At 34.0% G+C, this 25,650-nt stretch overlaps 1 protein-coding gene across 4 annotated transcripts in view; it reads left to right on the forward strand.

Annotated features, from left to right (window-relative positions):
• The window catches only part of SNX13 (sorting nexin 13), a 130,527-nt gene that overhangs the window by 62,763 nt on the left and 42,114 nt on the right, over positions 1-25,650 (forward strand). For 3 of the 4 annotated variants that reach the window (XR_005526769.1, XM_039223473.1, XM_039223474.1), the window contains 8 exons: positions 3,905-4,026; positions 4,119-4,220; positions 5,467-5,555; positions 12,833-12,916; positions 16,311-16,449; positions 16,827-16,915; positions 20,579-20,678; positions 22,724-22,917. Coding sequence is in view for 3 of the 4 variants with exons in the window: in XM_039223473.1 (XP_039079404.1) it covers positions 3,905-4,026; positions 4,119-4,220; positions 5,467-5,555; positions 12,833-12,916; positions 16,311-16,449; positions 16,827-16,915; positions 20,579-20,678; positions 22,724-22,917 (919 nt within the window). In the remaining variant the exon portion in view is untranslated. Of the gene's footprint in view, positions 1-3,895; positions 4,027-4,118; positions 4,221-5,466; positions 5,556-12,832; positions 12,917-16,310; positions 16,450-16,826; positions 16,916-20,578; positions 20,679-22,723; positions 22,918-25,650 lie in introns of all 4 variants that reach the window. The other variant, XM_039223476.1, reaches the window with a different exon arrangement.

The raw sequence follows: 25,650 nt of genomic DNA on the forward strand, positions 1-25,650 counted from the left end.
GCAAAAGTAATAAGAAATGTTTTGACATTTTGAAATGGGGAATCAATAAATCAATACATCGAGTGCTCCCAATGTTCAGCACGTTATTTAGCCATGGGAAATACTGTTGTGAATAAGAAAAACACAGAATAAAGCAAAGTCTCTGGCTTCCTGAAATTTTTATCTCAGCAATTAAATTCATCTCTAGCAGTTGAATTATTTAACTGTAGGTTGTAAGTGCTATAAAAACTGAAAAATTTGGTGTTATGACATTGTATTACTGCAGATCCATACCTAGTTTGAAGAAATAAGTCAGAGAGGGAAAAGAGCGAGGGTCAGGGAAGGCTGCAGAGTGAATCTGACTTTTTAAATGAACTCTAAAATAAGTGGGAATTGTCAAGTGAATGTGGGGGAGAAAAGGGAAATGTGTGGAGGTTGGGTAGGGGTGAACAAACTTGGCAGAGGGATCAGCCTATCTAGAGGCTCTGAGATAAGACAGGGAATATTTGAGTTTGAAAAAGGGAAAGAGCCTGTGAGTCAGCAGAACAGAAAGGAAGTAAGAGGGGTGGAACAGATGGTGATGAGGAAGTAAGCAGGGTCATCCTGGGTATGTAAGTTCTTAGAGAAAGTATTCATGCTTAGCCCTCAGATCAGTGGGGAGTTATTGAAGAGTTTTTGAATATTTTATTTTGTTCTGTCATATTTGTATTTTTAAAAAGATCACTCTGGCTGCTGTATGAGTAACAAATGATGGGGATTGAAAGATGGTAAACATGAGAAACCATTTAAAATAAAAGTCCAGGAATTGAATGCTGGCATTAGGGATGGAGATAAAGGCATGCAAATATATGTTCAGAGAGGTACACTTTATGGGTTGGTTTTTGCTCTTTTACTTTAATAAACTTCGTTACTTGTTTGCATTCCTAGTTAACTTTCGTAATTTTTACAACCATTCTGTCAAGCTATGACAAAGGCGTCAGGGTCCTGTTGTAAATTTTAGAATCTCAGGGTAGGTTTGACTATATCACTTATCCTCTTGGTCATATAGGAAATAATGCTCTCCTATATTTAAAGTCTTATAGTAGTAATAAAAAGCTTATAATAGTAATAAAATAAAAGTGTAGGTAATAGGGTTTATTGTGTAATAATCCAAGTGTTTTTATTAGAATAGGAATCATGTGGGACAATAGTTTAAACAAAGTGAAAAAGAGCCTTGACTTGTAGGTATAATTTAAGAATAATTGATACTAAGATCTCTAATAGACAGCTACATATGGATCAATAGAAGGAAGTATGGCTGTCACATAAATCGAATGATTTTTAATTGATTTTTATATTCATGCTCCATTTATTAGATAATTTAATTTTATTAAATATTAGATAATTTAATTTTCAAAAGTACTTCACTGTCTTCAGAATATTTATTTAAAAAAATTTTAATGTTTGTTTATTTTTGGAGAGAGAGACACACAGCATTAGCTGGGGAAGGGCAGAGAGAGGGGGGAGACACAGAATGTGAAGCAGGCTCCAGGTTCTGAGCTGTCAGCACAGAGCCTGACGCGGGGCTCGAAGCCATGAACTGCAAGATCATAACCTGAGCCGAGGTCGGCCGCTTAACCGACTGAGCGCTTAACCCAGGCGCCCCCGTCTTCAGAATACTTTAAAAAAATCTTAAAGATAAATACTACTAGAAAATTTTAGTGTATGTTTTTCTAATTTACAAAGGGAAGCAGCATGCTACTTTTTATCTTCCTAACCTAGAAGAGTTCCTTTGAGTTAAGATTAACATTAAATTTGCACATACTCAGTGAAAATGAGTCAAGCAAAGAGAAAATAGTGACCTTGGCTAGAGATTAGAATACCATGTTCTCTGTTTTCTGTATCCTCAACATATTTATATATTGAAATCCCTATTTTAAATTTAAAATAAATTTTGTGTTTGCATTGCTTATTTTCACTTATTTTCAGTGTTGCTCCCTGTAATGAGTTGCAATGGGTTGAAAGCACCTTCTAAAATTAGTAAATTGAAAGCATGATTTTAGAGCTGTGAGACTGAGCTCTGAGATGGGCTCTGTATTGAGTGTGGAGTCTGCTTCAGATTCTCCCTTTGTTTCCCTTTGCCCTTCTCTTGCTCATTCGCTCTCTCTCTCTCAAATAAAATTAAAATATTTTAAAAATTAGTAAACTGTATTTTGTTTGAAAATTTCAACAAAATATATAAATTGCATTGTATCATGAAATGAAACAGGTATAATTTGAAAGGCTATATATTCAGCTTTCTTCTAAATTTGTTAGAATGAGCCGTGTATGGATTAAATGAGTAATGACCTATACCAGCTGATTTTTATTTTGAAATTTTGAGTTATCGATGATTTTTATAAATAACTCATGTCAAGATTTTTGAAATATGCTTATACAGATTGTGATTTTTTTCTGTTTATTTATTTTTAAAGTTTATTTGTTTTGAGAGGGGGCAGAGAGAGAAGGAGAGAGAGAATCCCAAGCAGGCTCCTTACTGTCAGCGTGAACCCCCATGCAGGGCTCAGATTCATGAACCGTGAGATGATGGCTTGAGCCAAAACCCAAGAGTGGATGGTTAACTTACTGAGCCACCCAAGTGCCCCTTTTATTTTTTTTTAAATGAGAATAAAGAAGACTCTAGAGACTGCTAGATTTAAATTTTTATTTTTAGTTTTAAATTGAGGCTGAGTATTGTTACTAAATATACTCTGGCTCTTTTAGTACTCTAAATAATGTTAACCCCTTTTCAGATCCCTGAGTGCAGGTTACCTTTTTAAAGTTAATTTGTTTTTGTGTTCATGTACTTGTAGTTAATTGTTTCTTCCCATATATGTAACAAAATTACAGTTGTTCATTTAAAAAATATGAAGAGTGTTAATAACTTCTGTTTTTATTTGAAAACAGGCATCTGTTACAGTTACTACCACCTTTAAGTTTTCTCCAGAAATGCAACAATAATCAAGTTAATTTCCTCATTAGCTTCTTTAATATAGATGTTTGGGTAAATAATGTAGTGAATTATACATTACTTTTTCTTTGCTCTTCTCTCACCGATCTTCATGAATAGATTCTGTCTTTTATGTACTTGGTTTGTTTCAAAAAAGGGTGAATTAATTTGAATGCTAATTTAAGGAAAATAGCACTGGAAAAATGGTTTATTTAAAAATATCACTTATTCCAAGAACAGGTGTAAACTGTTTTTGGCTTCTCTGTTTTGTTATTTGTTCCACTGGTGTACTAAATTACCAATGTTTCTTGAGGTTTGTTACTTTTGAAATAGAGTACTAGGTAACAATAAAATTATTAATCATCTTTTTCATGGATAGTGTGGCTTTTTATATCATTTTTTCAACTATTTCTGTGTGACTATATTTCAGATGGTCAAGTTTTTAAGTGCTAGTATCTGCAAACCCAAACCAGAACTGGGTTTGTGGTATTTGGTTCAGAACTTGGGCTGTATAATTAAGGAGAAGAATGTGGAGAATTCAGTACGGGTTCAGAAGGAATCAAGAGAGGTCTCAAATGCTCTTTTAAATGCAAACAAAACCTTCTGAATCCCTAATGTTTTCTTATGTGTGGGGTTAGAAATTACATGATATACCTGTTGTCAGATTCATTTCAGTTATAACTAGAAAAAATATTTTTCTATTTATTTTATGCACTTGGAAAGTATTTTTAAGCTTTGGCAGATGTATTAGTTCACATAATATTGTTCAGACCTAGTCAAGTATATTTGATAAACCTTGGGTCTTGTGAAAGGGAGGACTAAGATGTAATAGTAATTAAGTGAACAAAATCTTATTATAAATAAATTCAGTCTCTGTGATAATCATGTTGTCTATGAGTCATTAAAATGAGTTTATACTTTCTGATTAAAACATTTATATAATGTGTTTTTTATAAGGTCAAAAGAAATAGACTGGCAACCTTATTTTACTACACGCATTGTAGATGATTTTGGCACACACCTACGAGTATTCAGAAAGGCTCAACAGAAGATAACAGAGAAAGATGATCAAGCAAAAGGTAATGTGTTTATTCCCTTTGAAAATTAGGATTTTAAAATCTGTTTTTCTTTATTATTCTGTATGTCTTGAATTGTTCTTTTCTTTGTCCAGGTACAGCAGAAGATCTTGTGGATACCTTCTTTGAAGTTGAAGTTGAAATGGAGAAGGATGTTTGCCGTGATCTAGTGTGCACTTCTCCCAAAGATGAAGAAGGTTTTCTTTTCAATTTAACTCTTTGGAAAACAGTGTCTGTTCAGAATGGCTAGAGACAAATTAGCAGAACAACAAATAGAAGGGTATAAGGTGAAATTATTTTTACAGGAACGGTAGTATAGTATAGACGCTGTCACTATTCATTTTATTTTTTTAACTCTTAAAATTAGTTTCCAGGTTCTTTTTTTTTAAAAAGTCATTTTTAAAATTTTAAGATGTGATTAGAAATTACCTCTCTTCTTTTAAAATATAGCAAGCACAAACATGAGTGTGTATTTACTTTTTATGGTCTGTAGTAGATCATCTTCTCCTTGAATTTATCATTTCTACTTTATGAGTACCCTTGTTACCCTAAAGTATTTTATAAGAGATTGAGTATAATTTCAAATAAAATTTATGGATTTGAATGGACTTGTCATTTCTTTGTCAGAGGTTAGAGTAGATAAGCTTAGCTGAGTATGTTGTCTTTTTTTAGTTTTACAGCCACTCAGGTAGGGTCTTTGCTACTTGACACTTTATTGTTGTTATTAACAAGATCAGCTATATAGTTATATTTCCAGGAAGTGTCAGCATATGAACAACTACAGAAAAGCGTTTCTAGTTGTAGAAATTGTTTTCTTTGATTTTTAAAATGTGCTCAACTTTCTCTCTTCTTCTTTTTCCCTTTTTTCTCCTTTCTTTTTTATCTTTATGATGCAGTTAAATTTTTAATTGCCATTTCCTTAGCACTAACATGAAATAATAACCAAATAGGAGATATAGAGTGATGTGCAGCACTTTTATGTATATTGGGCCCTCATAAATTAGTAAAATAGAAGCACATAACTTTTTCTTTTGTTATTATCTGCCAGAATAGTGCAAGTTCTTTCTTTGAAAGAAGAATTACAGGCATATCTTAAAATATGCAAGAAACTTTTACATATCAAAAGATAATTTGTAGTAGAAGTGAAGAATACATGGAATAATTAAAACTGTTTTGGCAAAAATACTTTTGCAATTGAAGTTTCTCTACAATTCAAAAACAGGGTAATGCTGAGCAGAATGAAAAAATATTCATGTGATTAATGAATAGTTACTGTTTGGAGAATAATGAAAAAAACATTTAATGAATACTGTAGTACTGATTAATTATTAAAATAATAAGCTGGTATAATCAGCCACTTATTTCTGGCTTTTTGTGTTTTTGAATCAAGAGTAGGTGGAGATTTTATATTTTCTAATGTAACAGCTACCGTTTCATTTCCAGGATTCCTAAGGGATCTGTGTGAGGTCTTACTATATTTATTGCTACCTCCTGGAGATTTCCAGAACAAGATCATGCGATACTTTGTCAGGGTAAGCTTTAACTCATATCAAATAAATGTCTGAAGAAAGTTACAGTAGTAATTTTCAAAATATTTGGTCTCAAGATCCTGTTAAACTCTTAAAACTTATTGAGGACCCCAGAGAGCTTTTGTTTACATGGCTTTACTTATCAATACTTACTGTATCATAAGTTAAAACTAAGAAAGTTTTAAACATAAAAATTAACAAGCACACATTCCATTAGTTGAATGATGATACCATTACACCATCGTGTTCCTTTTTGAAAATAGCACTGTGTTCTTGTCTCCCTCCATCCCTCAAAGGTCTCTGCACAATACTTTGACAAACTGCCTTAGAGTTAGGTGCTGGGATTTTGGTTATAACAATGATAAGTTTTAAATTTTATTTATAGCTTTATAAACTTACTGGAATTAGACTAATTAAAATAACACTTCTGAATAGAAACTTTAAAAAAAAAAAACCATAGGCAGCTCAGATTCTGCTTCTTATAATTAGAAAATGAGTAAGTAGGATGAGAACAGTCGTTTTGGACTTTTTCTGCTCTGTATGTAAACATTTGTAGTAAAATTCTATATACAGATTTAAAGGAACAATATTTTGGTTTTGTTTGCTGGTTATGATTGAGAAATGCTGGCTAGCTACAACCATTATGCTGGTTGAATGGGTAAAATGAAAGTTCCTAATTTATATGAAAGTGAAAGCTTAGGATCTTCTTCATCTACCATCCAGCAAAATAGATACCAGTTGCTGAGGTGTGCTTTTATGCTTGTATGTTATTATTTAAGCAGTACCACACAATTTCTTAGTAACCTAAGTTGAGTTCAGTGTACTTCTCAAGTAGGGTAGTGGTACTGTGAATTAGGTAGAAAATGCTTGGTTTTAATAGGAAGTGTCTGATAGATTATGTATTGTTAAGACCAATTATTTGGTCTAGTCATTATCACGGGTGATAAAACACCTGACAGGTCTATCACTAGATTTCACATCTGCCACCGAAGGCAGATACTGCTATCAGTCATAGCACTCATTCACAGATTCTTTGTCTACCTGGTACATTAGACAGCCACTGCTAGACAGTATCTCAGCAATTTCCTCATGACTGACATCTTTTCCCTTTTGAACTTCTATCTTGTCTTGGGTTCCATGTCATTGCTTTCCTGATTTTTCTCTTCGTTTGGACTCTTTTTGAGTCCTTCTTATATGCCTTAACTTCTCTTATATCTGACTTTTAAATACTTAAGTTCTTAATCACCGAACTCTCTTCTTACCCATTCCTATGCCTTTAAAATCCATACAAATGCTAATGACTTTCAAATTTATATCTTGGTACAGACTTTCCTTCTGAGCTCCAGGCTCAGACTATGACCAGCTGCCCACTGAAATCACCATTCACTTGACCTTTTAAACTTCAAATGTCCAAAATGGAAATCTTATTCTTGGTTCCATGTGCTCTCTTGCCTTTTAAGTCTATTCCTCCATCCTAGCAAATGCCATGACCATCCAGTAAATTTTTCACATCTTGAGTTCTTCCAGAAGATTATAAGGCCATGCATGATGTGGCCTTGTTTACCTCTCTGGCTCTTGTGCCATGCAGTCACTCACTGTATCCAGTGATATTGATTTCTCCAAAAGTGCCATTTTCTCCCCACCGAAGGGCCATCTCATACTCCTTTTTATCTGCTCAGAATAATTCCCTTTATCCTCTTGGGTAAGTTGTCTTCATCCTTCATATCTCACCTTCTCAGAAATGCCTCCCCTGACCACCCAGTCTCAAGTTCCCTCATAATTCCCTATTACTAAACATAAGTAAACAGTTGATTTCCTTCATAGCATTTGCCACATTTAAAAATTAGAGCTTGGTTGTTGTGTTTATTTACTTGACGCCTCTTTCTGCCATTAGTACTGTACTCCCTATAAGGACATACGACAAATCTGTATCATCATTATGTACTTAATGGTTATCACCATACCTGGCACATAAGCAGACACCCAGTCAGAGAATTAGTTTTAATAAGAGGAAGCCTGTTTGCACTTCTTACTGGCTGTGGTGTACATGCTACTTCAGCTTCTTGAAGATTAAGCTTACTCTTAGGAGACATGAATAAAGATCTACCTTATTATATGAGATTATAGTTTAAATAAGTAGGATTGTTTAAAGAGAAAATATATTTTGCTAGAGGTTGCTTATTTGTTTATTTATTTCTTTATTTTTACCCATAGAGATAGTCGTCTCCTTTATTTATTTAAAATAGTTTATTGTCAACATGGTTTCTATATAACACCTAGTGCTCATCCCCACAAGTCCCCTCCTCCATGCCCATCACCCCCCTTTCCCTCCCCTCCACCCCCATCAGCCCTCAGTTTGTTCTCAGCATTCAAGAGTCTCTCATGGTTTGCCTCCCTCCCTCTCCCCAACTATTTTTCCCCTTCTCCCCCATGGTCCACCATTAAGTTCCTCCTAATCCTCCTATACGTGTAAACATAATGGTATGTGTCCTTCACTGCCTGACTTATTTCGCTCAGCATAACACCCTCAAGTTCTATCCATGTTGCTCCACATAGCCAGATTTCATTCTTTCTGATTGCCGTGTAGTGTTCCATGGTATAGATAAACCACATCTTCCTGATCCATTTGTCCATTGATGGACACTTAGGCTCTTTCCATGTTTTGGCTATTGTTGAGAGTGCTGCTATGAACATTGGGGTCCATGTGCCCCTATGCCTCAGCACTCCTGTATCCCTTGGGTAAATTCCTAGCAGTGCTATTGCCGGGTCCTAGGGCAGTTCTAGTGTTAATTTTTTTGAGGAATCTCCACACTGTTTTCCAGAGGGGCTGTACCAGTTTACATTCCCACCAACAGTGTAGGAGGGCGCTTGTTTCTCCACATCCTCGCCAGCATCTAGAGTCCTCTGATTTGCTCATTTTAGCCTCTCTGACTGGCGGGAGGTGGTATCTCAGTGTGGTTTTGATTTGTATTTCCCTGATGAGGAGGGACGCTGAGCATCGTTTCATGTGTCTGTTGGCCATCTGGATGTCCTCTTTGGAGAAGTATCTGTTCATATCTTCTGCCCATTTCTTCATTGGATTATTTATTTTTCGGATGTGGAGTTTGGTGAGTTCCTTATAGATTTTGGATACTAGCCCTTTATCTAATATGTCATTTGCAACTATCTTTTCCCATTCCGTCGGTTGCCTATTAGTTTTATGGATTGTTTCCTTTGCTGTGCAGAAGCTTTTAATCTTGATGAGGTCCCAGTAGTTCATTTTTGCTCTTGATTCCTTTGCCTTTGTGGATGTGTCAAGTAAATTGCTGCAGTTGAGGTCAAGGAGCTTGTTTCCTGATTTCTTTTCTAGGGCTTTGGTGGTTTCCTGTCTCACGTTCAGGTCCTTCATCCATTTTGAGTTTATTTTTGTATATGGTGTGAGAAAATGATCTAGCTTCATTCTTATGCATGTTGCTATCCAGTTCTCCCAGCACCATCTGTTAAAGAGGCTGTCTTTTTTCCAGTGGATACTCTTTCCGGCTTTGTCAAAGATTAGTTGGCTGTACATTTTTGGGTCCAATTCTGAGTTCTCTATTGCATTGGTCTATGTGTCTGTTGTTGTGCCAGTACCATACCGTCTTGATGATTACAGCTTTGTAGTAGAGGCTAACGTCTGGGATGATGATGCCTCCCGTTTTGATTTTCTTCTTCAATATTACTCTGGCTATTTGGGGTCTTTTGTGGTTCCATACAAATTTTAGGATGGTTTGTTCTAGCTTTGAGAAGAATGCTGGTGCAATTTTGATTGGGATTGCATTGAATGTGTAGATTGCTTTGGGTAGTAATGACATTTTAACTATATTTACTCTTCTGACCCATGAGCATGGAATATTTTTCCATTTGTTTGTGTCTTCTTCAGTTTCCTTCATAAGTTTTCTATAGTTTTCATCATACAGATCTCCTATATATTTGGTTAGGTTCATTCCTAGGTATTTTATGGTTTTTTGTGCAATTGTGAATGAGATCAGTTTCTTGATTTCTCTTTCTGTTGCTTCATTGTTGGTGTATAAAAATGCAACTGAATTCTGTACGTTGATTTTGTATCCTGCAACTTTGCTGAATTCATGGATCAATTCTAGTAGGCTTCTGGTGGAGTCTGTCGGGTTTTCTATGTAGAGTATCATGTTGTTTGTGAAAAGTGAGAGTTTGACTTCTTCTTTGCCATTTCAGATGCCTTTTATTTCCTTTTGTTGTCTAATGGCTGATGCTAGGACTTCCAGCACTATGTTAAACAACAGTGGTGAGAGTGGACATCCCTGTCGTGTTCCTGATCTCAGGGGGAAAGCTCTCAATTTTTCCCCGTTGAGGATGATGTTAGCTGAGGGCTTCTCATAGATGGCATTTATGAATTTTAAGTAAGTTCCTTTTATCCTGACTTTCTCGAGGGTCTTTATTAAGAAGTGATGCTGTATTTTGTCAGATGCTTTTTCTGCATCTATCAACAAATAGATTGCTCTTTTAAAGTGTTGGTTTTTTAAGGTTTTTTTAATGTTTTATTTATTTCTGAGAGAGAGAGAGAGAGAGAGACAGCGTGAGCAGCGGAAGATCAGAGAGACACAGGGAGACACAGAATCTGAAGCAGGCTCCAGGCTCTGAGCTAGCTCTCAGCACGGGCCCCGATGTGGGACTTGAACCCACAAACTGTTGAGATCATGACCTGAGCCAAAGTCGGACACTTAACTGACGGAGTCACCCAGGGGCCCCTAGATTGCTCTTTTAGACCATTATTTCATTTCTTTATGTTGAATAATTAATAGGGTACTATATTTAGCATATCGGTGTTTTTCTTTTAACTTGATAGTTCATCAGTTTTCTTTTGTTAGTAATTCACATTTTCCCCAAAGATGTTTTTGATCAGATTAAATAACAGATTAAAGAGTTGTTACTTCCTTCCTTTATAGGGATCCTCTATATGGATTGTACAAATTACAGAACTTGACCTCAATAATTGCTATTTAATCATGTCTGCTCTCTTTCCATTACCATGTTTTATTTATTTAAAAATCCATGGTCTCAGTGACTTTGTAGCTGTTAAGCTTTCATATTTGACAGCTGGTGTTTCTCTCAAAGTAGAAATTGTATGGAAAAGGCTACTTATCTTGGAATGTTTAGAGATTTCACTAGAACCCATATAGGAATTGTTGAGTCATATGATTACCTCTTCACTAACCAAACCCTTTCATGAGGTGAATTAGAAGATCAAAGTAATTTTCTTTTTTTATTTTTTTTTAATGTTTTTTATTTATTTCTGAGAGAGAGAGAGACCGTGTGAGCAGGGGAGGGTCAGAGAGAGAGGGAGACACAGAATCCGAAACAGGCTCCAGGCTCTGAGCTAGCTGTCAGCACAGAGCCTGATGCGGGGCTCGAACTCACGAACCGTGAAATCATGACGTGAGCTGAAGTCGGACACTTAACCTACTGAGCCACCCAGGCACCCCTTGATCAAAGTAATTTTCTAAGACTGATTTCATTGACTATCAGAAGCACTAAATTTAGAATTCTTTCCCACTTTTTTTTTCTTATTTTGCAGACAAACTTACAGAAAACATGGTTTTGTTTATGAATTTTCTCCTTACATAGTATATTTTAAAATTTGAGCATATGTGGCCAGAGATAATTTGAAGGAATTAATTATATAAATGTAATTTTTATAATTTGGAGACTAAAGTTAATCTTGAAAAAATAGTTCTATTTTTTCTATAATTACTTCTAATTTTAGACTGTAAGATATCTCAAAAGACACTTCAAAAATTTATTGGACCTGACGCACATTGGGCATAGAGGTTACTTAAAGAAAGATGTGCCTGGCTAGCTCAGTTGGTGGAGATGCAATTCTAGATCTCAGGGTTGTGAGTTCGAGCCCCACTTTGGGTATAGAGATTACATGTAAAAAATGTGAAGAAAAGAAAAGAATGATAAAACAGAAAGTTATTTGAACTTTCATGGATGCCTTCTGGAAATGTTAATTGATCATTAAATAATAGTTGTCAGAGGCTTGTACAGCTTACAAAAAGTGGAATTTATATAAAATAACTTGCTTAAGGAAAATAAAGTGAAAGCTTCCTTTATGAACTTATTATACCAGAAAAAGAACCAAAAAAGTTAGAGATCTTGGTAAAAGGAATAAATAAATTGGTCCTTTAATTAGAGAAGTGAAACATGCTATGAAACTTACAGTTATTTAACCTTTTCAGTATTCTTAAGAAACCATGTTTTTATAAATTTAGATCTCACATGCATAAAAGAATGAAGATTAATAATGGGTGAAAATATGATATAAAAAGAATCAGCACCAACTTCTTAATTTTCTTTATATCCATCCTTTAAATATTTATCAGATGCTTACTATGTTTAAGACAATGACCTTGAGTAAATATTTTTGAAGGTATTTAAATCAGTAGATCAAGTAATAAATGTTACTTATATACAGAAGGTTCCTGAGTATTTGTATTATTTCAGAGAAATAGAAGATAACACAGTTATGTGGAGAATAATAAGTGATAAACCCCATAAATTTAGGGCATGAGTGTATCTTAAACATGTAAGTAAAAAAGTGTTCAGCTGGAATGATCAGGGTTTAATTTGATTAGAAATTTCATTCTGTAATCAATCCTTGAAAGAAGAGCTGGATTTTAATAGGTTGGAGCATAAATAGTTGTAAAGAATGGGAAGATATATTCTAGAGAAGGATGAATAATTATATTAGCATATTATTATTTTTATTTTCTATTAAGAAAATTTTCAAACACAAACAAGTATAGAGAATAATGCCCTAGACATTTATGTACCAACTACCCAAATTTAACCACTGTTAATATTTTACTATAGTTGCTCTTTTCCTCCCTTGAAGGTAACCACTGTTCTGCAATTGGTGTGTCTTTTCCTATTATTTTTTGTTTTTATACTTTTAATTAGACGTAGGAATTCATAGACACATGGGGACATGTTGTGCCTTCTAAAAATTGACATAAATGCTAACATACTGGAGATACTCTTCTGCTTTTTTCCATTCAACTCCAGATGTCATTGTGGAGATACAACCAAGTTGATGTAGTTAGCTTCATCTCATTTATTTTAACTGAGGTATATTAGCTCATCTTTTTATAAGATGTGTTGGTTATCAAGTTTTACATGTGTCATACCTTTCTTAAGTAACAACATTGTGTTATTTACATTATGCTATTGATTTGAGAAGTATATTAGGTTAAATTTGTTTTTATTTTTTTACAATTTTTGTCCAGGAAATCCTTGCACGAGGAATTCTTCTTCCATTAATAAATCAACTCAGTGATCCTGATTATATTAATCAATATATCATATGGATGGTATGTAGTTTCTAAAATTACAACTCTGTTTTTAAAGCACTTTTTAAAAATATAGAAATAGTATTTGGGGATCAGGATGATCAAGCAATAATTATTAAATAAATTAGGTAAAATATATTTAAAGATAATCTTTATGTTTTTAGTATTTCTATTTGCTAATATGTTGAATGTGCTAGCCAAATTTTTTATAAGAAGTTTGTTGATAAGATAATCCTGTTACAAGTTTGGTATTATTACCACATATTTAAATTTTAAAAAGGGATGTTTTACTGCCTGAGTGTATAGATTATGAGTACTTTTAAAAGCTGCTGTTTTGTTTCAAACATGGCTGTGGTCTGAACTGCCTAAATAGCATGTACTGTATGTTTTATACTATATAGTGGAGGAAAATAGGGTAGGAGCCCTAGACTGAGAACGTGAGGCTATGTAAGTTTTCTCATCCTGGCAGACATATCAAAGGGTCAGTGATTACTAAGTTTACTGGTTCTAATTATTTTTGTATGTTATTGTATATGATTTTCCTCAATAAATTCATAGTCAAGGAAGAGTTGTAATGAGCTATTGCTGGGAATACTTTGATAAATACTTCAAGACTTTGATTCATTTTCTTGAATTGGAATTTCTTTTCCACAGTTATGCTCCATTAAGTCAGTCTAGTTTTCTTAGGAAAGAGCTACTTTCTTGTTCTTTGTTTTCAGTATCCATTATCAAACTATGAAGGTCACACAACTTGATTCTTCTTTTCCTATGTTCTATGAGGCTCTACCCAAAAGCTTTAAAACTATGCATATCTAATTAAATTGTTTTAAAAAAGCATATCCTGTGGTTAGGAATTCTACTCCTGAAACGTATTCTAAAGTAATAGTAAGAAGTTTGAAACAATCTATATTTAAGGCCACTAATGGCAACATTGCTTATAATATTAAAAACTTGAAAGCTTTTTAAGTGTTCTACATAGACGATTGTGTAGTTAGGGCATATTGACACAGTAGAATACTTTGCAGCCATTAAAAAGAATGATGATAGTTTATCTTGAATATGAAAATATGTTTATATTTTTATTTTGGAAAGGATAACTGAAAGCGATGTGTTTGTAGGTAATGGTTTTTAAAAACAAATAAGTAAATAATATTTATTTATGACTGTGTAACTCTGATAGTGTATATACTGATTGAAATTTTAATAGATAGTATTATAAAAGTTATAATTTTTCTCTTGTTTATATATTTTACTTCTTAAGGAATATTGGATATATAACAAAAACGTAATTGTTTAAGAAATAAGAAAACACAAATAAAATTTAAAAACACTTAAGTAATAAAATAAGCATAAATTGTATTAAGAAATTATGACACCAAAAAAATGGATGTTTTATACTTTTTATACTGTGTAATCTTATCTGTGTTATAGAAAACGGTACATGTTCACCAGAATGTTATCTCTCTCACTCATGGGATTAGGAAATATTTTTATTCCTATTTATATTTTTCTTTGGCTTTCAATTTTTCTTTTGCTGATCTTGTATTAACTGATTAATTATATGGTGAAAACATTTTGGGGGATAGATTTAACATAAACAGACTCTAAAAGGAATTCAAACCACCAAATTTTACTTGTTCATCCCACAGTTGGGCTTCTGTTGCTATTATGTATGATACTTGTATCTTTTTGCTGTTTAATGAACAGGAATTGATCACTGTTTTACTTTGCAACACAGTATCAGAAGATATATTTAAAAAAGAAGAGTTTATCAATAAAGGATCTTTAGCCTACTTGTGGTCTGGTTTATAGTCTTTTGACATTATTTGTGTGGAAAACCTTGTATGCATAGGTGTTTTAAGTATTAAAATAAACTCAGTTCTTATTCTTAGCTCAATGATATTAATGATATCTAACTGTAAAGTTCATTTATTTATTTATTTATTTTTGAGAGAGAGGGCGCAAGTGAGCAAGGGCCAGAGAGCGAGCGAGAACCCCATGAGTCAGAGAGGAGAGAGAGGGAAAGAAGCAGGGCTCACCTGAAAGAGGGCTCGTACTCACAAACCATAAGTTCATGACCTGAGCCAAGGTCTGGTGCTTAAGCACATGAGCCACGTGGGCACCCATAGAGCAAGCTGTTTAGTAGTAATATATCTTCTCTTTGTATAAAATGGTAGTGTTACCCAACAGTATTTTTCTTAAGTTTCTGAAAATTTATTTTGAGAGAGAGAGGCAGAGAGAGAGAGAGAATCCCAAGCAGGCTCCTGCCGTGAGCACAGAATCCTACTCAGGGCTCAAACTTATGACCTTGAGATCATGACATGGTCGGAGATCAAGAGTCTGAAGCTTAACTGGAAGCTTAACCCACTGAACCATCCAGGCACCCCACCCAATAGTTTTCAGTTTTAAGTCATTTCTAAAAATAGTATGGGTGAATTTGCATTATTCATCTCTAAGAATGTGTTTTTTTAATACAAGCTAATTAAGGATAAGTCTTATCTTTTACTGTGGAATAGATTACTTAATTGGCTCATATTGTTATCTCCAACTAGAGCAGATAAATGGACAGCTATTAATTTGTTTCTTAAGGTATTCTTAGAAAAATCAAATCTTTAATAACCTACCATTTTTTAATCACTCAAGCAAATTTACATAAAGTAACATAAATTTTTAAATGGTCTTTCAAAGTTGTGTTCTAATTTTGCACTTCAGTGGCACCATTTGAGAGTTCTTGTGTCTCCACTTTCTCATCAACATTTGGCATTGTCATTTTGTTGTGGTTAACAAAATGATATTGGGCATCTTTTCATGTGCTTATTGGCTAGTTTTTCCCTAATCCTGAACTTAAACAACCCCTAGTTCTTTGACTCCTTATGGAGAAGGGGCAGTATCCCAAGTCTGCTACTTTTTCATAGCTCTCTTTATTACTTTACTTAAATTTTATTGGCAGTCACAGTGGTTAGTCACTTCATAATACCCTTGACTACTTTTTCTCTTTGTTATTTGCTTGGTGAAACCACACTGTGGTTAAATTTAACTCCACTGTCAACCCTATTCCTGTTCTTAAACAGCGCGTGGCTAGAAAAAAAGACAAAATGACAGAGTTATTTATGTCATGACATTGATTCTGTTCATTTTAGGTCAGAGAATGTTACTTTTCTGTTTAAAACCCTCCAGTAACTTTTCATTCCGCTCAGAGTGAAAGCCACATCTTGTACCAGATTTGCCTTACACTGCCACTCATCTTGTCTTCTGCTCCTCTACCACTCTTAGGGACCATGAGTACAGAGATTTTCACTTTGTTTTTGTATATGCACTGGGACAAGCTGCCTAGCACATGGTAGGCGCTGAAGATTCATTTTTTCCTTAACAACTACATCCCCCTCCCACATATTCTTTGAACTTTTTTTTATAGATCCGTGATTCTAATTGCAACTATGAGGCCTTTATGAACATTATTAAATTGAGTGACAATATTGGAGAGCTAGAAGCAGTCAGAGATAAGGCAGCAGAAGAATTACAGTATCTTCGATCTCTAGATACAGTTGGTGATGGTAAGTCATTTAAGTATAAAAATGTTTCACTTCTTTAATCATTACTTATCTTTAAACAAAACTTTAATTTACCTGTCATTTTATGCTTTTTTTTTTTTACACCTTAACTAAATCTAAATCTTTATTATGTTAACACATGCTAAGAATAAAAGCATTATAATTTTCCGAGTGTGAGGCAATTAATATTGTAAGCCTCTAAAAATAATTGACATGGTTTAACTTTAATTAAATAATTTCATCCTAAAATTTCAGATTATTTCTTTTATTAAATGTTTGCTCTGTTCATTGGTTATTATGATAAATTACAGTGCATGTTTAAAGTATTTCATAAATAACATTACTGCTTTCTAGCTCACAATCAATTTGTTTGTTTTTAGATATCAACACTATCAAAAATCAAATAAATAGCTTATTATTTGTAAAGAAAGTATGTGACTCAAGAATACAGCGGTTGCAGTCAGGCAAAGTAAGTACTTTATAGTTAATGTTTAGTTACAAATACTTTATATTCATTTAAATGTCTAGCAAATAACAAGAGTTGGGAGAGCTAGAAGCAGTGTAGCCCTCCACAAAAGGACTTGGCAGAAAAATTTTTTTGTATACACTGTAGTTTCCTAAGTATTTATTAAACAAAACTAAAGAGATTAAAAACTTTCTGAATAATGCTATAGTAAATAAAGGTTTTATTTCTTATATTCATCTATTCATTTTTTATTCAGAATTCAACATTTATATAATTTTATACTGTGGACACCATTGTATATAGACAGAATCTCTCTCTTCATTGAACTTAACATTTTGGTTGCAGAGTCAAAAAAAAAACTAGTAAGTAAGTTAATATATAATGGTAAAAAATATAAAATATGAAAAATAGCAAATAAAGCAAATTAGAGGGATAGAGAATGTCTATGATTGTTTCAGATAGATGCTGACTGATTTGGTGACATGTGAGCATAGAGAAATCTCATAGAATAATGAGAAAATCTTGAGAATTTTTTTTTTTTAATAATCTTTCAGGCAAAGGTGAAAGCATATACAAAGGCCATGAGATAGGAAAGTGTTTGCTGAGTGAGAGCCAGTCAGTATGGCTGGTATAGAATGAATGAGAAAGGATTATAGTAGGAATGAAACTGGAGAGGAACCTTGGGGGTTAGATCATATATGGTTTTATCTGCCATAGTAAGGTTATTTAAAAATTCTAATTATGGGAATCCATTGGAGATTTGTTCTGGTGACTGACATGATTTGACTTATGAGTTAGAATGACTGTTTTGACTGTGTGATGATTAGATTGTGGTGGAGTTGCGGCGGACAAAAATGGAGACTGAGAGATCATTTAGGAGACTACTGTTTTAGTCCAGAGAGATGTCTGCAGAGGTTGTGAGAAGTAATTGGAGACTGGATATAGTACTGTCAGATTTGCTAACAGAGTAAGTATGGAGTGAGAGGAAAAAAAGGACTCAAGGAGAATTCCTAGAATTTTTGGCCTGAGCAACTGCATGAATAGTGTTACTGTTTACTAAAATAAATAATACAGGGATGAGAAAGGGGGTTTGGCAGAGAGAATAAAATTTTGGATGTTTTAGTTTGATATCCCTGTTAAACAGTCAAGTCATCCCACTAAATGGTAAACTTTGTAGTTCAAGGGAACGGTCAGTGATGGGCCTAAACTTTGAGGATCCTCAGTATTATTAGACAGTTATTTAAAGCTAAGAGACTGGATGGATGAGGTTTCTTACAGGAGTCAAGGTAAGTAAGAAGATACCAAGGACTTAATCCAGAGGCACCGTAGTTGCTAGAGTTTAAGACAAAGTGGAAGATCTAGCTAAAGAAACAGCCAAGTGGCTGGTGAAACTGAAGGAAAACCTGGCAGTGTGATATTCCAGAGGCCAGTACAGAGTGTTTTTAAAGAAGTGAGAGATCACATATTTCAAAGGCTGCTAATAAGTTGAGTAAGATAAAGACTTAGAATTGGCCATTAGATTTGCCCCCAAGGGGATATTGGTGATCTGATGATAGCATTTTGGAGTAGTAGAGAGAAATCCTGATTGAAACCAGTCCATAAGAAAATGGGAAGAAGTGAATTAGAAACAGTGATTATAGGTAGCTGTTTGGAGGAGTTCTACCCTAAAGAGGAACAGAGAAATGAGGCTTTAAAAGAGAAAAAAAAAAAAAAAAAGTTTTGCTTTTAGTGTAGTCAGTTTAGTTTTGACTCATTTTCTATTTTGGAAATGTATTGTGACTCTCCAGGCTTGTAATTTTGCAGTGTACTTAAATGTATTAAAGAACAGAAGACTTATTTTTGTAAATCTTGATTTAATTTGCTGGATTAATTATAAATGACATTACTTGAGGCCACATTTGTCATATACCTAAGTGTATGTGTACGTATGTGTTTGTTTTAGTTAACTGTTGTTTTTAAATTATATACACATGCAAATTCAGAATAGAAGAATGTTGTGATTTGACTTATGCGTAGGTTATCATATCTAGACCTTAGAGTTAGTGATCCTTCATCATCATTGTTTAAAGTCCATTTGTTGGAACACCTTTGATAGCAAATCCTTTTAAAATTTAGATGTCTTGTTTGAAGCCTGTTAATTCTCTTCTGAATATCAAGCTTCACCTTTTTAGTAGTTCAGGTCATACAGTGTTTTTTCCTTAAAAGAAAAATCAGAATTCCTACAGAGATGAAGTTTTTTTAACCATACTACTCATCTTGAAGTCCTAGAAGGCCTTTTATCTCTTTTATTACTCATAAGATTGCAGTGAATACTCTTCTGTGTCCCTTACCTGTGGAGCCGTTTCTGGGAAGGAGAAAAGGGGATAAATTTGAAGGAAGAAGATTTAGATAGGATAAGTCATATGCTGCCATTGGGTAGCTTTATGCCAGACATTTTAAGTTACTTATCTGTTTATTATGCAGTATTTATGAAGACAAATACTAATTACAGAGGACATTTTGCCTCCACTTTTCCAATTATCTTCCTTCTCCTTTATTTATTACCTATATCTAATTTAGTATCCACCCCTAATTAAGGCAGTCTGTCTAACTTTCAGAAAAATCTTACAGTCTTTCTTTCTTATTTATTTTAATGTTTATTTCTTGTTGATACAAAGAGAAACAGCATGAGTAGGGGAGGGGCAGAGAGAGAGAAAGACACAGAATCCGAAGCAGGCTCCGGGCTCTGAGCTGTCAGCATAGAGCCCAACGTGGGGCTCGAACCCACAAACCATGAAATCATGACCTGAGCCGAAGTCAGACGCTTAACTGACTGAGGCACCCAGGCACGACATGTCTTCTTTTTTTTAAATAGAGAGTTGTAAGAGATGGATTTAAGAATACAGACAAACTGATTCTTCACTGAAACATCATGGATTTTATGGGAGAGGCTGCAGGCTTTGAAAACAGTCTTTTTTGCCAGCTCTGTAATCATAGGCAGCTTTTCTGATATTCAGCTTTCTTCTCCATTACGTAGGATTGGTGATATTTATCCAATAGCGTTGTTGTGGAGAATAATGTGTATAATATACCTAGCATTGTGCTTGACATATAGATTCTCTAAGTTTTGAACCTGTGTTTTCTTTTTCTTTTTTATCCATGTGTACATAGTTACCTTGCTGTGTTATTTTGAAAAGTTAACATAATTTAGTGTGTAGATAGTGTGAGAAGAAACACATTTTATATAAAGACTATAGAGTTTTTACTCTGTGAGAAGCAAAATTACTCTTTGCGAATATTTTGTTTTCTCATTGGATAGACTTCAATCTATACTTGAGAATGTTCATATTTATTTATTCTTGGACATTGTAAGTACTCCAAACATCCCCTTTAGCCCCTAAAATATTTGTTTTCATTTGAAATATATGTAGAGATAGAGAATACTTGAAATTCTAATAATTTAGAATTTTTTTGTATTGGAAGAAATGGATGTTTATCATACCTTTAATGCATATTGACTAAGCAACTTAAAATAGCTAGGAAATTTTCTAGGCTTGTACCATTTTGGGAGCCCAAATGAATGAGAAGGAAAAAAACATCATTCCATTATTTTTACATCTACGTAAAGATCTTTAACCTAATGAGTGAGTAGATAAAATATTAACTTACATTTACTTTTATTTGTAGGAAATAAATACTGTGAAACTGGCAGCAAACTTTGGGAAACTTTGCACAGTCCCTTTGGACAGCATTCTTGTAGATAATGTTGCACTACAGTTTTTTATGGGTAGGTAAATGCATTTTATGAAAACAACATAGCCCTTGAATTTTATTTTTAAGTTTATTTATTTTGAGAGAGAGAGAAAGAGAGAGAGAGAGAACATGAGCAGGGGAAGGGCAGAGAAATGAAGAGAGAGAATCCCAACCAGGCTCCACACTGTCTGCATGGACCCTAATGTGGGTCTTTAACTCACGAACTGGGAGATCATGACTGAGCGGAAATCAAGAGTCAAACACTTTACTGAGTGAACTACCCAGCTGCCCCAGCGATTAAAAGTTGAAGTTTTTATAATTGTAAAGATTATTAAAATATAAATATCTGAAATTAAGCGTGCCATATATGTCTTTCCTCCACTCTTCATTTTCTGAAATATTCCTTTTCTTTGGAAATCATCCAGTGGAGATTTATTTTGTTTTGAGGGAAAGAAATGCTCTTTATAACTTAAGTGTGTATTTGTTAAATTGCTTTTAAAATAAACCCTAGGAGAGGCACCTGGGTGGCTCAGTTAAGCATCCGACTTGTGATCTCAGCTCAGGTCTTGATCTCAGGGTCATGAATTCAAGTCCCACATTGGTCTCCATGCTGAGTGTGACGCCTACTTAAAAGAAAAAAGAAAAACCCAATGATGTTTAAAAATAAACTCTTGGAGATTCTACCATGAATTTAAATTATTTATTTAATTAGTTTTTTAATTAATTTGAATGGGAGATAGACTGAGCAGATGAGGGGCCGAGAGAGAGGGAAAGAGAAAATCCCACGCAGGCTCCACACAGTCAGTATGAGCCCAACACAGGGCTCGAGCTCATGAACTGTAAAATCATGTCCGGAGCTGAAGTTAGGAGTCAGACACTTATGACTAAGCCACCCAGGTGCCCCCAAATTGTTTGAGAAAGAGTACTTTATCAGCAGTACATGGTACTTATAACTTACTTGTATCATTTGGTGTGTGAATGGGAGATAGATTTTTTATATCATTGTAATATATAAAAATATTTAGTAATTTTGTTAATATTATAGTTGATCTTGAACAACACAGATTTGAGCTGTGCAGATTCACTTATACTTGGATTTTTTCCAGTAACTACAGTACAGTAATACAAAATGTATTTTTCTTATGACTCCCAATATTTTCTTCTCTAGCTTACTTTATAGGAAGAATATAGTATATGATACATTTAACGTACAAAATGTTATATATGTTAATTAACTGTTTATATTGTTGGTAAGGCTTCCAGTCAACAGTGGACTACTAGTAGTTATGGTTTGGGGGAGTCAAAAGTTAGACATAGATTTTTGACTGTGTGGTGAGTCAGTGCCCCTAACCTCTGCATTGTTTAAGGGTCAACTATACATCAAAACTGTTTTTATCTGGAGGGCATTTTCATTAAACCTCCCTGATTCTTCATTGTCATGACCCAAAACATAAATACATGGCTTGTTGAAGATCCTAATCCTTATTTTTAATATTAGAAGAAATATTAATATTACAATTAATAATTGTTATTGAGAACAGAAGCTGAATATTGAAGTAATTTATTTCTTATGAAGCCACCTGTGGCAATTATATCTCCTAGAAATTTTATCATGAAAAATGAAATTTAAAAAAATATGCTTCCAGGGGCGCCTGGGTGGCTTAGTCGGTTAAGCGTCCGACTTTCGCTTAGGTCATGATCTCGCGGTTTGTGGGTTCGAGCCCCGCGTCGGGCTCTGTGCTGACTGCCAGCTCAGAGCCTGGAGCCTGTTTCGGAGTCTGTGTCTCCCTCTCTCTCTGACCCTCCCCTGCTCACGCTGTCTCTCTCTCCCTAGCTCTCCTAAAAATAAATAAAAATATTTAAAAAAAAAAAAATATGCTTCCATTCGTGCTTTTTACATAACTGTGGTCTTTTTAGCCTAATGATTTGTAATGTAAGTATTCTTTACCTCAAGCATTTGCCTAACATTTTGAAAGTATAGAGTTTTAAGTATTTGAAACGTTAATCCTTCTTGTCATGTGGTTACATGCACCCAAAAAAATGTGACATGAATAACTATGTTGTTACGGATTTTGTTAGATTACATGCAGCAAACTGGAGGTCAGGCACATCTCTTCTTCTGGATGACAGTGGAAGGATACCGAGTTACAGCCCAACAGCAACTAGAAGTTTTATTAAGTCGTCAGAAAGATGGAAAACATCAAACTAACCAAACCAAAGGTCTTTTAAGAGCAGCTGCTGTCGGGATATATGAACAGTATTTATCAGAAAAGGTGAGAATACTGTTTTCTTATGTTCTTTGGTAGTATCATTAGCAATTTTTGTGACCCTTAAAAATGAATATTCATTACTAATACTAGGCATTGCTACTTGAAAACAGTGTCTCATTTAATCCTGATAACAGTCTTATTGTATATTATTATCTTTATTTTATAGGTAAAGAAACTCATGTTTAGAAAATTGAATTAACTTTGCCAAGGTCATGCAACTACTAACGATAGAATCAAGATTCAAGGGCATACACTGTAGATTCAAGGACACAAAAGATTGAAAGTAAAAGAATGGAAAAAGATAAACCATGCAGGCAGTAACCAAAACAAAGCTGGAGTGGCCACACTAATATTAGGTAATAGATTTTAAGACATAAGTTGTTATTAGAGAAAAGAGGAACTTTTGATAATGATAAAAGGGTCAGTTGATCAACATGATAAAATAATTATAAACACAGCAGCAAAACCTCCACAGAGACATAGAACAAAACCTGACAGAATTGAAGGGAGATAAAGACAATTTATTGATAATAGTTGAAGACTTTAGTACCTACTTAATAATTGATAGAACAATTAGAAAATGATCAAATGGGAAAAAATGGCCAAAATTATACAAGAATTGAAGAACACTATAAATCAATTGGATCTAACACATCTATAGAATACTTGTACTAACAATAGCAGAATACACACTGTTTTCAGGCTCACATGGAACATTGTCTAGGGTAGATAGACCTTTTATTAGGCCATAATACAACTCTGAATTTAAAAGGATTGAAGTCCGAGGCACTGGGGGAGCTCACTTGGTTGAGCATCTGGCTCTTGATTTTGACTCAGGTCATGATCTCACCATTAAGGGGATTGAGCCCCCTGTCAGCCTCTGTACTGACAGCATGGAACCTGTTTGAGATTCTCTTGTTCCCTCCCTCTCTGCCCCTTCCCTGCTTGCATACTCTCTCTCTCTCAAAAATAAATAAACAATATTTAAAAAGTATTGAAATCCTAGAAAGTATGTCCATTTATCATTGTACAGTTAATTAGAAATTAACAAAGGAATTTTGAGAAATTATAAATATTTACAAATTAACACATTTCTAAATAGTCTCTGGGTCATAAAAAGATCAGAAAGAAGATATTTTGAATTGAATGAAAATGAGAACACAGTGTATCAAAATTTATGGGATGCAGTTACAGCAGTGCTTAGAGGGAAATATGTAGCTGTAAATGTCTAGTTAGAAAGAAGAAAGATCTCAAAACAACAGTTTACATTTTCACCTGAAACCAAAAAAAAGAAAAGCAAAAATTCAAGGTAAACTCAAGGAAGGAAGCAGTAAAGATCAGAATAGAAATCACTGAAATGAAAAACAGCAATGAAAACAATAAAACCCAAAATTGGTTCTTTAAAAGAAAAATAAAATTGGCAAAACTTTAGCAGGCTAGGCCAAGAAAGAAAGAAAGCCACAGATATCAAAATCATGAATCAAAGAGGAGACATTATCACCAACCCTATAGAAATCAAAAAGACCATAAGCAAATGTTATGAAGAACTTTATCACAACAAATTAGAGAACTTATATGACATGGGCAAATGCCTTCAAAGACACAGATTGCCAAACTGTCATTCTGATACCAAAGCCAGACAAAGAATCATTCAGGAGACTATAGACGAATATCCCTTATGAATATGGACACAGTAGTCCTCAAGATTCCTCACACTCCAGTACTTGTAATGGCTATGCTATAATTCCTTTAAATTTACACTTAACTAGCATAAAAGTTGGGTTTGAATTTTAAGTGTGAATTTCATTTGAAAACTGCTCATTAGCCCATTTGCTTATATTTTTGCCTTATGAAATACATCATACTTAAAAGATTGCACATTTTAAAGAATAATAGTATAACAGACACCTTTAGATACCCATCTAGATGAAGAAATAAAACATTTACTATGCTTTTGAAGATCTTTAATATATTCTTTACATGTCTTCACCTGTCATGTTTATCTGTTTATTTAATTCCTGATGAAGCCAGTTTCCTGTAATTATTCACTTTTCCATACCATTTTAATATACATGTGTGTTCTAAGGCACTACATTGCTTAGCTTTTTTTTTTTTTAAGTTTATTTCTTTATTTTGAGGGAGAGAGAAAGTATGAGCGAAGGAGGGGCAAAGAGAGAAGGTGGGGGAGAGATTCCATGATGTTAGTTCAGAGCCCAATGCAGAGCTTGATCCCACTAACCGTGAGATCGTGACCTGAGCCAAAATCAAGAGGAGTCGGAGTCAGACGCTTAACAGACTAAACCACTCAGGTGCTGCCCCCTTAACTTTGTGTTTAACCTTTGCATAAAGGGTATGATACTATGCATTGGTTTATTCCCCTCATTATTGTATTGAAATTTATACATTTTGATTCATGCAAGTGCAGTTCATTTTCACTCAAGTATTTTATTGTACACATATACAAGAGTTTATCTTCAGTAATATTTATGAGCAATTTGGTTTGTTTCCATTTCTTTCATACTTTTGCTCTTTTTATCACTATTTATGTTTCTTCTTGCACACATTCAAGAGTTTCTGCTATTTAAAAACACAGCTTAAACGCATATATCTAAGTCTTTCTATGTTAATTTTTAACATGGGTTATAGAGTCATTTCTTTTGTACGTAGTCCAGTGTAGAAATTATAGTTACTCCTGGAAAAATAAAAAATTAATAATTATTTAAGCCAATTTCTTTC

This window comes from Hyaena hyaena, unplaced genomic scaffold, assembly GCF_003009895.1.
Source record: "Hyaena hyaena isolate Hyena2069 unplaced genomic scaffold, ASM300989v1 scaffold_1360, whole genome shotgun sequence".
Lineage (NCBI taxonomy): Eukaryota > Metazoa > Chordata > Mammalia > Carnivora > Hyaenidae > Hyaena > Hyaena hyaena.